We start from the raw sequence: 15,705 nt of genomic DNA on the forward strand, positions 1-15,705 counted from the left end.
ACCCTCTTTTATCCCTAGCAAGGAATGACTACAAATATGCCTCTTGGAGTAAATCTTAGTTATTTGATAATCAAAATTCCCATAACATAATCCCCAGGCAGCCCATACTGATTTATCTTTTGAATCTTTTTCTGACAATAAAACATTGCTGAAACAATTCAGTAATGTCTGTGTTTTCATGGCTTCAAATAGGTTTCCCTTTCCCATTTGGGCTTCCCCTTTCTTTACTTAGATCTCAAGAGGAATAGGAGGGATCTGAAAGAAAATAAACCCTTAAGTCCCAATAACAGATGAGCCTTAAATAGTCCAGCAATAAACCGGATATTTTTTAAAAGACCACACATTCACAGATAAAGCATTAAGCATTTGAAAAATACTAGGCATATGGAGTGTAAAATACGTGTGAAATTAGCATCCAGCTAAATTGGACAGATAAATCCTTAGTAAAAGGTGGAAAGACTATAACAAAACTAAAACTTTGAAAAAAATCTTCCATAATTCATCAATTTCGACATATTGACTTTTTGGAAATTTATTTTTAGAGAATTGTCCTGAGAAGTTGTTTGGAGAAATGTCTAGCCTCAGTTGCTTACACATTCTTCTTCTATCAAGGTTCCAGGTTTGTGTATGGGCAACACAGCTGGTTTCTGATCCAAGACCTTAGTCTATACCTTAACGCTATCCTACCTGGTGTTGCTTTTTCTTGTGTCTTTCTCTCAAGATTTTAAGTTCTATGAAGGCTGGGAATATACATCACATCTCATGCCTCTTTATGTTCCTAGTACCTTGCACACATATATTTGGTAGCCAGCATGTTAGCTATTGAGTGATCAGGTGAGACCAGGGCACCAATCCAATTACCTCACCTTTGAGGGGGTGGTTAAGGGAACCCTCGAAAGATATTCCCTCTTAATGGTGGTTCAAAAGTTTCATCTTTCTATATGAAAGACATATTATTATTACAACTAAATTGAGAGTATTCTGGAGGAGAATAAAGTTTTCCTGCCCTATTCTAACCCCATCTAACGTAACTAAAGTCTGTTCCTTTTCTTAAGTGGAAATTGGGAAAAGGAACCATATGTTATCCTACCAATTATTGTATAATTTTCATATAATAAACTTTGAATTGCAAGAGATTTCTGTTATTGAGACTTCCTCTTAGTAGGAATTTGAATTATTTTAATAACCTGTTATTTCTATTTCACAATGATGCAAAAACCTAACCAGAAAGCAGAGCTTCTCAAGCTATGAATCTGGGCTTCTGGCTATTTTATTATATTAGACATGCCTCCACCATTCCCCCAGATATTATAACCGCTGTCTGACCTGCCTCCACCTCTGACCCTCAGGGAGAAAGGTCTACCCATATCTGCTCTGAGACTCCTCTCTTATATTTCAGATGTCCTGAGCTATCCTGTAATTACCTCCTGCATGTCTCCTTGATTCTCAGCTAGGGAAGTCTCTCGTCTGGTCCAGCTTGGTGCTGTTTCCTGAAACTCGTTTATTAGGTTGTTATTAAAGCCTAAATTTACCCCCTTGTGAAATCTGATTAATGCCCATTATTCTAAGGTATATCTTGTTTATATGCCACCATAGCATTTTTCATATTATATTTTAATTATACTCACATCTGACGTCTTCACTATTTTCTGAACATTCATTTTTCCCCTTATCCTCAAACAGACAGTTCTGTCTCTCATAATATATGCTTTCATACTAGGAAGAGCCACCTTTTCTGCATATAAAATGACTAGATTCCCAAATCTCTTAGAATATAGTCTAATCAAATCCAAAACTTCTAGAACATAAGCTCCATGAGAGCAGGGAGCTTCCCTGTGTTCATCACCGTAGCCTGCTTTACAGAACACAGCCTGGCAATGGGCAGTTCTAGTCTCAACAATGTTTGTGGTACAAAACAGTACTTGGTTAATATGCAACATTATGAAGGGAACCGTGTTATATCAGTTTCTTTAGATACTTGTCAATCATAAAGACTCCCATAATCCTTTCATACCCTACAGACAGAACATTGTCTAGGATTTTAAATTTTTCCATCGCTGATATTTTACATTCTTGTGGTTTCACAAGAACACTCTTATTTCAATACTCAAATAACTGTCATTTTTTAAAGCTTTACAGGTTCTGGGCTTTCTGCTTATAAAGTGACTGCCATATCCACCTAGAAACTCAAGCAGCTGATATTATCTTGGGTACAAAGAGCGGTCCTTCAGGATGACTTGAAGAGGCAGGCCACCCCACCCCTAGATGCCTCCTGTGTGCTCCAAGCAGGTCAGACTGTTTCCTGACATGGAATGGCCAGGGACCCTACTCTGCATAGGCCCCGGAGCTCTGTAGGAAAGAACTGAAACCTGACCAGCAATTGGAGTTTGGACATGTGCCCATTATATGGTACAAGGGTTCCCTGAAAGAAACCAGACTGAGGGAAGAGAAAGTCCAGCATTGAAAACAAAAACAAAAACAAAAATTACCCAAATGGAGACAACAGCCTGACCAAGTGGGCAGATTGAGCTTCAAGGAAGATGGGTTCCAGGGACTGTGTTCGATCTGGGTCCATGCCTGGGTCTGAGCCTAGCGGGAGGGGAGCAGAGTGCCTAAAGATTAACAGTAAATGGGCAGTGAGGGCGGCAGCAGATCAGTGACTCACTGAAACAAAAGGTTCGTGGAACAGCAATGCAAAAGCAGACAGCATCAGATGGAGAGGCCACAGCTCTAATTATGTGTGAGACCCTGTCAGACTTCTTGGGAAAAACTCAATGAGGTGAGAAAGACTGGATTTCCTACCAAACAAGGCTCAGACCATTGTTCCCGCCCCCTACCTCCAGCTAGAGGAAAGAAACGTGGCATGAGTAAGAAGCATTAAGCTGAAAGGAAAGGAAAAACACTTTTCAAAGTTTAAGTCATGTCACCAGTTCAGCTCCTAGCAGCTTTTTCAACAAAAATGTACATTCGTGTAGAAAGGAAAACAATGTATATTTGAAAGTCTCTGTGTCATAACACCTTGCGAAGGAAGATGAATGGATGCAGATGGTCTAGACCAGATGGAAATAGAAGTGTGGCACCAGGAAGGTGCGCTCACCATCAGGCTCATTCAGCATGAGTGTCTTAAAGGGAAATACCTCTGAAAGGAGCGATGTAGCAACTCACCAGCACCTTGGCAAGAGCTGGAGTATCCAGGTTCCGAGACGGAAGAGAGAGCAGGGACCAGAGTGCACAATGCCTGGAGTGAGGGCACGAGGAACCTGAAATAACAAAAACAACTTACTACTGGCTGGGTATGTTCAGTGTTCTCTGCATATTCTCATTTATTCATTTAGTCCTCAAGACAGCCCTATGAGGTAGGGACTATTATTATACCCCCATTTTACAGATCAGGGAATTGAAGCACAGAAAGGCTGAGTAACTTGCCCAAAGTCACATACAGGTACCAAGTAGCACAGCTGAGAGTCACACCGAGACAGTCTGGTTTCTTACCCTAATGCTCCCAGAGCTCCTCAGATGATACTTCTCCAGCACTTACTCTGTGCTTCATTCCCTTCCAAGCACTTTGCACAGGTTAACACATTTGAGGTTGCAAATCACGATAAAGACAGTGGAAGATAAAATTTACCTAGGGCTTCCCCTGTCATGGAGTAACTTAAAAGAAGAAAATTACTGGGATTCACTAATCTTCACTACTGCAGAATGCAACCTGAGAAGGAAAGGAACTAATATTAAGAAAATACAAAGGCATAGCTACAGTAAAGATTCTGAATTTTAAAATCATAGGGTTCTAATGTTGAAAACAGAAAGTGAAGTCGTGTCATTAAGTCATAGAATACTGTAGAACAATGAAACTGAATGAAAAAGAAATAGTGCTAAATGTATCAACCTGAGGAGATCCCCAAAAATAAAAATATTGAGTGAAAAAATCAAGTTGCAGAATGATACATGCAGTGTGGTATCATTTCTATAGTTTTCTAACAGCTTTATTGAGGTATAATTGCTATATAAAAAGCTCCACATGGGAGTTCCCTGGTTGCCTAGTGGTTAGGATTCCGGGCTTTGACTGCTGCAGCCTTGGGTTCAGTCCCTGGTGGGGGAACTGAGATCCCACAAGCCACGTGGCAAGGCCAAAAACAAAAAGCTGCACATATTTAATGTGTATATTTTAATGAGTTTGGACATATGCACACACCTGTGAAACTATCACCACATCAAAGTAATAGATATGTCCCCACTTTCAAAAGTTTCCATCTGCCTTCCTTCCTTCCTTTTGTGGTAAGAAAGAACACAACACAAAATCTACCCTCTTAACAAATATCTAAGTGCACAATACAGTCTTGTTAACTGTAGGTACTATGCTGTACAGCAGATCTCTAGAACTTATTCATCCTGCATAACTGAGACTATAAACCAATTCAACAATAATTCTATAAATTTGGGGGTAGGTAAAAATATATGGTAACATTTCTAGACATGAATGAGAATGATAACCACCAGATTCCAGATGCTGGTTACCTCCATGGAGGTGGAAGGGAAAGTGAATGAGGAGAATACCCAAGGGGCTTCCATCTGTTTTTCTTAATGTGTTATTAGGCTGGATGATAGGTATATGACGGTGCTCTCTATATAAACCTTCTTATATAGGTCTGAAATAATTCTTAAAATGAAAAAATCGTTAAGTAGCCTCAGAATAGGTGGCAATGCTATAGAGAGAGATATTTCCATTCAAATAAATACCCTATGTCTCTCTTTTCATGTATGTCTTTTAGAAATCCTTTCCTTCAGTGGACCAAAAGAGAAATCTTTTGAAAGAAAGCTACAGTTGTATATAATCTTCCATTCCACTCGCCATACTTCTGCACCCTGCTCTGTGACTTTGGAGTCTGACCTGGACCAACCACATCAACAGGATTTCCCCATCCTCTGGGTTCTGGTTGGGCTCAATCAATGGTGAGCACCCAAGAAATCAAATGGAAGGGGTAAATTTAGGTCAAAATATTTATTCCTTTGCCTCCCTTCTGCTAGGTTGCCTTGAATTGGCCTGCCCATCCACCAAAGTTCATTGGTCTGCTCAACACAACTCAAGATAATTCTCTCTCCTTTGTGGTTCTTTCTAATTCCAATAACTGCTCTCTGCTTCATCTCTTTGTGCCTATGAGTGGTAAGAATTGAGCTGATATTAGCCCTTAGTCCCTGTGCTATCCCTTGTAAATAGTTCATTTTTTAAATAAACTCTCCTTGAGTTGTTCTTTATAGAAATCATTAGTTTTATTCTCCTACCCTTATTTAAACCTTAACTAGTTTTCCACTCCCTCAAAAACAATGAGAATCTAACTTATCTTTATATGTTCATGCAACATTTATTTAACAAGTATTTAGAATATGCTAATAGGGTTCCTAAAGATAAATAATTTTTAAAAATTGTTATTATCATTAGGCCACAGGTAAACTTCAAAGATGCCATAATAAATTAGGAAGACAAAGTCACAATCAACTAATTCTTATTTATATTATCATATTATTATATATCATATTATCCTTAAATTCTATATCACAGTATATGCAAAATGATATGAAACTATAGAGAAGGGAGCACTAAATTTGAACCTTTTATTAAAGTCTTCTTGAGAAGTGCTCCTTAAAATAAGTCAATACACTGCTTCCTTCATCAGGAAAGTCTTATTACAGTAATAATAACTAGTTAACTAATTCTGTATGCTTAATGATGTACTTGATTTGCCTTCTGATGTAAGTGTCTTATCTTCTAATGGACCCATAATAGTTTGTAGCCCAGGAATGGACCACTTATTTCATAAAATACAATAAAATCAAAAGTGAGACAAATGTCTGCCTTAAAAGTTTATCAATAACTTCTTATATACACACATTTACAAACTGGTTGACAATCCTTTTATACAATAATTTTGATGAGCTCCTATAATAAGACATGTGGCCACAAAAGGTAGAAATTAATATGACTCTTAATAGTCTTTTTTTCTCCCAACTTTATTGCCCTTCAGATAAGGGGGAAAAAGAACGCCATATTTGTGCAGTATAAAAGATTTTACCAGTTGCTGGAAGTTCAATCCAAGAATGTAGTGACAGGAGCGGGGCACTGGCACACACACAGGAACAGCACGAGAAGACTGTGATTCTTTTCACTTTAGCTTTACAGTCACTTGCTTTGGCGTGCGTGTAGTTGTACCATAAATATCTCCATTGCCATAAAAATTTGACACCATCCTATCTGGGTACCATCACCTTAAAGGAAATAAGCTCTAGTTTCTGGACTAGAGAAAAACTTTCATAAACTGTATCAGTCAGTGTCCAGTCAGGATAAGAGAAACCACTCTGTGCATTTCAAACAGAGAGAATTTAATACAGGAAACCAGTCACAAAAATGCTGGAAGAGCTCCATGAGCCAGAAGAGAGAAGTTCACTCCAAAATCAGTAACTGCAGGGAGCCACTAGGACCAGATGAGTGAAAGAGGAAATGGTATTACCAGAACCCAGAGTGTGGGCATCTGAGGCTGCTGAGGACCCCTACTAGCAATGCTCCACTGGGGCTCCTGGTGCCAGTGCCTCTTCAAACACCCACCGTAGCTGCCATTGGAGCAAGAATCCAGAGCCCACGCTGTCTAGTGACGTCTATCTACCGCCAGACGCAGCTGCCAGATGCCAGGAGGAAGAACATGGCTCCTGCCCTCTTCCCAACTCCTAATCACTTGCCAGTGTCTCCCATTAGCAGAACTTAATAGGAAGGCAACTGACCAGGGAATCCAGGGAAAGTGGTGTGCCGGCTTTCAGCCCCCAAAATGGAGAGGAGGATAGAGAAGGGCAGGGGTGAAACTGAGAGGTCAGATACTCTCAGCAACTAACTAAAGCATATTTTACATTTTCAAGAGGAGTTCAATTGCCTTCTCAGAAATGAAGAAAAGGAACAATTAGTTCAAAACTACAGTCAATTTTTTAGGTTTTTTCTCCTGGAAATATATTTTCTGACTTTACTGAGATATAATTGACACAAAGCATTGTGTAAGTTTAAGGTGTACAACACGTTCATTTGATACATTTATAAATTGCAACATAAATTACACTTATAAATTTACAAGTTACCACCATGGTATTAACTATCACCTCCATTCTATCACATATCTCTCTCTTCCTTTTTTTTTTTGGTGAGAACATCTAAGATCTACTGTCTTAGCAACATTCGTACAGTATTATTAGCTATAATCACTATCCTGTATATTAGATCCCCAAGCTTGTTCATCTTATAGCTGGAAGTCTGTATCCTTTAACCAAATATCTCCCCATTTTCCCCACCCCATAACCCCTGATAACCAGCACTCTACTCTCTGTTTCCAGGACTTTGTTTTTTTTTGGATTCCACACATAAATGAGATCATACAGTATTTGTCCTTCTCTGTCTGACTTATTCTACTTAGCATAATGTCCTCAAAGTCCATCCATGTTGTCACAAGTGGCAGGATTTCCTTCTTATGGTTGAATAATTCCATTGTGCATGCGTGTGCATGTGTCTGTGTGTATCACATTATCTTGATCTGTTCCATCTGTTGACAGACACTTAGGTTGTTTCTATATCTTGGCTATCGTGAGTAACACTGCAATGAACATGGGAGTGCAAATATCTCTACGAGATCCTGATTTCAATTTCTTTGGCGATATACACAGAAGTGGGATTGCTGGAACATATGGTAGGTCTGTTTTTAATCTTTCGAGGAACCTCCATACTATTTTTCATAGTGGCTATATCAATTTAGATCCCCAAGAACAGTACAAAAGTGTTCCCTTTTCTCTACACCCTCACCAACACTTGTTATCTCTTGTCTTTTTGATGATAGCAATTCTAACTGGTGTGAGGTGATATCTCATTGTGGTTTTGATTTGCATTTCTCTGATGATTAGTGATGTTGAGCAATTTTTAATTACCAGTTAACATATGGTTTAGTTGAGAACTAGATTTTCTACTTTCCTCTACCTTCCACCTAATCATGGAACTAAAAAATATCAATATATGCGTATTTATCCACATATTCTCTTTTATCCAAGACTAAATCAGGGTCAGAGATAGTGTAATTTATTATCCTACTTATTACCCTGAATTCTCAAGGCCAGGCCAGAAAGTTGATGTATAGTGTCAAAATTTTTACTCTTACAAATAAATATTGCTTAAGTAATTATATGAACAACAAAGTATAAATATTTAAGAATGCTAAAGAAAATTTCCTCCAACTATGTAAATCATTAAAATAAGATATTTCCAAATTTTAAAATCTTAGCTTTAGTAGAGACTTTTACAAATTTCTAACATTATTATTAAATGGCAGAACCTTTTTAAGACCTCTTGTTGACACTTTAATTTTTATTCAAGGGTGTTTTCATCAAGTCTGAACTGACATATGACATTTTCTTCCTAAATAATTTTGGAAATGACATATGTTTTATTTTCTCTTTTACTTGTAGAAAAGGCCTAAAACACCCATAATGAGGGGTAATTAAGGAGTAACTCTTCAAAGACTTAGTCCCTTGCATTGAATGCAGCCAGGAAGTTGAAAAAGATAAAGATAAGGACTGAGAATTGTTAGATTTGGAAACAAATAGCCATTGGTGACCTGCCCAGTTTCAGTGGAATAGCAGATTGTGACAGTGAGAATGTAAGTTCTGAGGTCAGGCTACCAGAGTTTGAAATGTCTTCAATTCTGTTCAAGTTACTTGTTTCTCTGTGTCTCATTTTCCTTATGTATAGAGATAATACTACCTAACTCAGGGTACATTAAATACAATAATACATTTAAAGCTCTTAGCACAAAATACGGCAAATAGTAAGCAGTCATTTAATGTTTATTGTCATCAGTATTAATGCAGTGGGTTACCGAATAGTCATACACTGCTGTTGGAAGTCCCAAAATAGTAACACTCAGTGGAGGTCAATTTGGCATTCACTTGTTAACTTAGTAATCCTGAGCCTGGGAATTTGTCCAACAGATAAACCTGCTCACACACAGCATGGTGTGTACAATATTGGTAATTGCCTCATTGTTTGAAAAAGATAAAGATTAAAAAAAACACAGGGGACTAATTATATGCACCAGCCTATATCACCAAAGGAATACTAAGTTACTTACAAAAAAACTGAGGAGGTCTTCAGTGTTCTGAGATAGACAATCTCCAAGATATATGATGAAGTGTAAAAAGCAAGAGGCAAACAGCCATGTATCATATGCTTCCTTTTTGTTTAATACAAGAGAAAAGGAAAAAAAAAGAATCACTCTTCAAGGGGTTTGTTATCCCATCATGGAAGTCATTCAATGATAGAATAAATTCTCCCATACCAGTGTTTAGAGGAATTTAACTATAGACCATGACATTGGCATCTGCCTGAGACAACAGTTAATTATTCCCACCATGAACACAGTTTTCTTCTACTGGTCTCCTGTTACTCCATCAATCTTACTTCCTTCCAGGTCACCCTTCCCTTTCCATCCTTTCCTTTTCTGCTCTGTTCTCTTAACTCTTATTTTCCTGCTTTCTCCTTTGCCCCCACTTGTTCCTCGTACCCACAGGCATTCCCAAGCCACACAAGCAGCACGCAGGACCAGATACCTAATTATCTGTACTAGAGCATCTCATCCTGTAAATATCACAACAACAAAACCCTGGTTTTAACTTTCCACATTTATTACTTTCACGTCAAATCTCTAAACAACTCTTCAGCATTTTCATCTTAAAAGACAAAACCTGGAAGATCATCTGGCCAACAGCAACACCATCTAGTTCAACATCATTTGAAGTTCAATAACTGTGTTATAGGGCTTCCCTGGTGGCGCAGTGGTTGAGAATCTGCCTGCCAATGCAGGGGACACGGGTTCGAGCCCTGGTCTGGGAAGATCCCACATGCCGCGGAGCAGCTAGGCCCGTGAGCCACAAGTGCTGAGCCTGTGCGTTTGGAGCCTGTGCTCCGCAACAAGAGAGGCCACGATAGTGAGAGGCCCGCGCACCGCGATGAAGAGTGGCCCCCACTTGCCGCAACTAGAGAAAGCCCTCGCACAGAAACGAAGACCCAACACAAGCCATAAATAAATAAACAAATAAATAAAAATTTAAAAAAAAATTTGTTAAAATAAATAAATAAATAAATAACTGTGTTATAATTTTAGCTCCATTACTTATCACCTCCAATTAGCTGAAAACTCACTCCAGAGATTAAGGGCCACAGGAAATGGTGTTATTTGCACGTTATTCTCATTTCTGTGCTGAACAGACTTCTCTGTCTCCAAAGTTGGTAGAAGAACTAGTTTCAAAGAACAAGTTTTACAGATGAAATGTAACAAATCTTGAAAGAAAAGCCACATTGCCCCTTAGCATTTGCTAAAACCTGTTAGTACACCCAGGGAGTAATACAAGGCACAGACAATACCAGTACCCAACAGGATTTTTCTTAGCCCAGGTCCAGATAGACATTTAACAGGAATAATGTTAGCTCATCTCTATCTTATCAATTCCATTTTTCATGCTCTTTTTCTAGAGGATTATAGAAAGAATTATATTCAAATTAATGGGGAGACAGTCAAAGGTAGTGTCTGATAATATAGGTTTTGAAATCAGACTTACTGGCTGCATGATTATATGAAAGCTACATAACTTCCTTGAGATTCAGTTTCATCTCAAAATGGTGATGAAAATGATTTTCATATCCATAGGGTTGTTGTGAAGATTATATGAAAAATAGGTCAAGTACTTGGCCCAGAACCTGACACATAGTGGACACATAAAATTAGCTATTAATACTATTACTACTTTTTACAACCCAGATTGGTGACTATGTCCTTATCACTGGTGATCTGCAATATGTAAAATATTTACATGGTCCACCAAAACTCATCTCTAGGGTAGAACTGTATGCCCTGACTCAAAAGTGCTCATTTCACCACGGCTTACATCAGAATAGGTATCTTATTCTGTGTGCTCATCGGACGGCAAACTACTGCTAGAACCATCCAGGAAACAGAGCAGCCCTCCTCTCAAAATAAGTTTTTAAAAAATTATCAAACTTATAATATACAATTCTCATTTTAAAAAATACAATCATCCCTGATGTCATCATTAAGTCTTGTTCCTCACTGTCAGACCAGTTCTTCTGTTAATATTTAAAAGATAAAATTGTAACAATTTTTAAAAAGAGCAAAACAAAATAGTAGGGGGGGTGGGGGAAAGCAAAGCCAAAGAGGACTGAGAGCAAGAGAATGAGAACAAGAGCGTAAATCAATTTAAAATGTCAAAACTGGGAAATAAAAGGAAAAGCAGCTCTGCTGAATATAGTCCAGACCTGTGAGAGCATTATAGGAAGGAGGAAAAAGATAAACCCCTCAATCAAGCTCCAATCATGCTCTAGCCCTGGCCAGATGCTATGGTCCGGGATGTGTTTACAAGAAATGTACAAGTCTGCGTTAGTTCCTAATTAGGTTAGGATGGCTGCCAAAGAAAGTAGTAGTGTTTTTAAATGTAAGGTTATGGTTACAAATGGATATCAAAAGCCTTGACACTTAAGTGGCCATGACAATAGCCACCAACTGAATCTACATAATTGGTCCTCCAAGGTTGAGCCAGCAACTTGTGTTTCATTCTCATGGGGGCCGGCCCTCAAAGAATCCCAGCATCTAGAAAGTGGTACAATGTTGACTCATTAAGTTAATTGACATTATTAACTTGGGTTAGGATAAAGGCAAAAAGTAATTGATTTAAAATAATTGTAGGTTTTATTATGCTATTTACCTCTACCACTCACCTGGTAAGAGGGTCCTTTGGCAGTAGTTTCTTTAAAAATCTCTGAGGTGGATTCGGGAACGAAAAAAAAAATGAACTATTTCTATACAAAATGTGGACCATTTTTCGTTCCACACAAACCACTCTAAGACATAAAATAACTGACTGAATTCTCCAAATCAAGTTAAACTATTCTTTCAGTTTAATTCGTTTTTATTAGCCAGGTAAATAGATAATAAAAGTAGACCATTTGGAATCATCATCAGTGGCACTGTCTCCAGTGAATGGTACAGATGGAATTCTTGCAGATCACAAATCTAAATGCAATATGTCTTAGAATCTAAAAAAATGTCATTGAGAGGCTCACAGAATCCATTTTTATACTGCACTGCCAAGGAAAAAATGGGCAAAGTTCAAAGTGTCTGGAGAGCAGAGAAGTCCTGTTGAACCACTCTTGCCAATTAGCACATTTATTTTATGTGAATAATATTTTTCTGCCATCTCCTTTTCTTAGTTCAGTGTTTTGCTTTTAATGAGTCCTAAAAATATTTATTGAAAACGGCATTTATTGTTAATGAAAATTTCTTCTTTCCTCCTGCAGAATTCACAGCTGGATCAAAAGTAGCAAGTGAAATAACCTGAAAATGCAATGGGGCTTCCCTGGTGGCGCAGTGGTTGAGAGTCTGCCTGCCAATGCAGGGGACACGGGTTCGAGCCCTGGTCTGGGAAGATCCCACATGCCACGGAGCGACTAGGCCCATGAGCCACAATCGCTGAGCCTGCGCGTCTGGAGCCTGTGCTCCGCAACAAGAGAGGCCGCGATAGTGAGAGGCCCGCGCACCACGATGAAGAGTGGCCCCCACTTGCCGCAACTGGAGAAAGCCCTCGCACGGAAACGAAGACCCAACACAGCCATAAATAAATAAATAAATAAATTAATTAAAAAAAAAAAAAAAATGCAACGCACTGTTATTCTCCACTCCAGAATTATACCAGGAAAACCACTGAGTGGTACATGTGTGTCATATAGGTACATTGTCAGCAATATGAAAACATGAATATTATTTCTAAAGAACACACCTAATGAAATGTTACAGAGATCCACTCCACCAAAGCCAAACTCAATTTCACAGCTCTCAGGAAAGACAATGGGAACTATGTGATCCTACAGCTGAAGAAAGTGACTTTTTTTTTTTTTTAAACATCTTTATTGAAGTATAATTGCTTTACAATGGTGTGTTAGTTTCTGCTTTTATAACAAAGTGAATCAGTTATACATATACATATGTTCCCATATCTCTTCCCTCTTGCATCTCCCTCCCTCCCACCCTCCCCATCCCACCCCTCTAGGTGGTCACAAAGCACCGAGCTGATCTCCCTGTGCTATGCGGCTGCTTCCCACTAGCTATCTATTTTACATTTGGTAGTGTATATATGTCCATGACACTCTCTCACCCTGTCACATCTCACCCCTCCCCCTCCCCATATCCTCAAGTCCATTCTCTAGTAGGTCTGTGTCTTTATTCCCGTCTTGCCACTAGGTTCTTCATGACCTTTTTTTTTTTTTCCCTTAGATTCCATATATATGTGTTAGCATACTGTATTTGTTTTTCTCTTTCTAACTTACTTCACTCTGTATGACAGACTCTAACTCCATCCACCTCATTACAAATACCTCCATTTCATTTCTTTTTATGGCTGAGTAATATTCCATTGTATATATGTGCCACATCTTCTTTATCCATTCATCTGCTGATGGACACTTAGGTTGCTTCCATGTCCTGGCTATTGTAAATAGAGCTGCAATGAACATTTTGGTACATGACTCTTTTCGCATTATGGTTTTCTCAGGGTATATGCCCAGTAGTGGGATTTCTGGGTCATATGGTAGTTCTATTTTTAGTTTTTTAAGGAACCTCCATACTGTTCTCCATAGTGGCCGTATCAATTTACATTCCCACCAACAGTGCAAGAGTGTTCCCTTTTCTCCACACCCTCTCCAGCATTTATTGTTTCTAGATTTTTTGATGATGGCCATTCTGACCGGTATGAGATGATATCTCATTGTAGTTTTGATTTGCATTTCTCTAATGATTAATGATGTTGAGCATTCTTTCATGTGTCTGTTGGCCATCTGTATATCTTCTTTGGAGAAATGTCTATTTAGGTCTTCTGCCCATTTTTGGATTGGGTTGTTTGTTTTTTTGTTATTGAGCTGCATGAGCTGCTTGTAAATCTTGGAGATTAATCCTTTGTCAGTTGCTTCATTTGCAAATATTTTCTCCCATTCTGATGGTTGTCTTTTGGTCTTGTTTATGGTTTCCTTTGCTGTGCAAAAGCTTTTAAGTTTCATTAGGTCCCATTTGTTTATTTGTGTTCTTATTTCCATTTCTCTAGGACCTGGGTCAAAAAGAATCTTGCTGTGATATATGTCATAGAGTGTTCTGCCTATGTTTTCCTCTAAGAGTTTGATAGTGTCTGGCCTTACACTTAGGTCTTTAATCCATTTTGAGTTTATTTTTGTGCATGGTGTCAGGGAGTGTTCTAATTTCATACTATTACATGTATCTGTCCAATTTTCCCAGCACTACTTATTGAAGAGGCTGTCTTTTCTCCACTGTATATGCTTGCCTCCTTTATCAAAGATAAGGTGACCATATGTGCGTGGGTTTATCTCTGGGCTTTCTATCCTGTTGCATTGATCTATACTTCTGTTTTTGTGCCAGTACCAAACTGTCTTGATTACTGTAGCTTTGTAATATAGTCTGAAGTCAGGGAGCCTGATTCCCCCAGCTCCATTTTTCGTTCTCAAGATTGCTTTGGCTATTCGGGGTCTTTTGTGTTTCCATACAAATTGTGAAATTTTTTGTTCTAGTTCTTTGAAAAATGCCAGTGGTAGTTTGACAGGGATTGCATTGAATCTGTAGATTGCTTTGGGTAGTAGAGTCATTTTCACAATGTTGATTCTTCCAATCCAAGAACATGGTATATCTCTCCATCTGTTTGTATCATCTTTAATTTCTTTCATCAGTGTCTTATAACTTTCTGCATACAGGTCTTTTGTCTCCTTAGGTAGGTTTATTCCTAGATATTTTATTCTTTTTGTTGCACTGGTAAACGGGAGTGTTTTCTTAATTTCACTTTCAGATTTTTCGTCATTAGTGTATAGAAATGCAAGAGATTTCTGTGCATTAATTTTGTATCCTGCTACTTTACCAAATTCATTGATTAGCTCTAGGAGTTTTCTGGTAGCATCTTTAGAAAGTGACTTTTGATCATTCTTTGCCTAGAACAGTGGTTCTCAACCAGGGGCTATTTGTCTCTCAAAGGACATTTTGGCAATGTCAGAAAACATTTTTGGTTGTCACACTGGGGGTGGGGTGCAACTGGCACCTAGTGGGTAGAGACCAGGAATGCTGGTAAACATTCTACAATGCACACCATAGCACCAACACCCCCAAAGGAAAAAAAAGAAAAAATCATCTGGTCCGACATATCAATACTAGTTCAGAGAACAAAATCCCTGAGACAATGTTAGAAACATCCTAGAACTATCGTACTCTAGTTATGGGAATCCAATAATTTCATTTTTATTTTTTCAGTTTCATCATCCAGATCTTCAAAGCATTATCTTAAGATCAACAACAAAATAGCTCACATTTACTGAGCAGTCTCTTTATACCATGTGCCTTCCTAAGCATTTTCACATATTGTTTAATCTTCCCGACAGCCCAATGAGCAAGAAACTCTTGTCACCATTTCATGGGCAAGAAAATTGAGGCATAGGGAGGATGTGACCCACCCAAGACACAGCTACAAAGAAATGAGATGCAAACCCAAGTCCATCTGACTCCAGAAGCAAATCCTTAATCCACAACACCCCACAAAATAGCCACAGAAACAGAAACCAGAGGA

General features: G+C 38.5%; 1 protein-coding gene across 18 annotated transcripts in view; it reads right to left on the bottom strand.

Moving 5' to 3' along the window:
• TSPAN8 (tetraspanin 8) overlaps positions 1-15,705 on the bottom strand; it is a 253,327-nt gene that overhangs the window by 122,012 nt on the left and 115,610 nt on the right. For 8 of the 18 annotated variants that reach the window (XM_059936509.1, XM_059936508.1, XM_059936520.1 and 5 more), the window contains exon 3: positions 3,166-3,260. The exons of 3 other annotated variants lie outside the window; for them this stretch is intronic. In XM_059936509.1, coding sequence (XP_059792492.1) covers positions 3,166-3,260 — 95 coding nt within the window. Of the gene's footprint in view, positions 1-3,137; positions 3,261-15,705 lie in introns of those variants that run through there. 7 more of the 18 variants (XM_059936521.1, XM_059936510.1, XM_059936511.1 and 4 more) reach the window with 4 other exon arrangements.

The sequence above is a fragment of the Balaenoptera ricei genome, chromosome 10, assembly GCF_028023285.1.
Source record: "Balaenoptera ricei isolate mBalRic1 chromosome 10, mBalRic1.hap2, whole genome shotgun sequence".
NCBI lineage: Eukaryota > Metazoa > Chordata > Mammalia > Artiodactyla > Balaenopteridae > Balaenoptera > Balaenoptera ricei.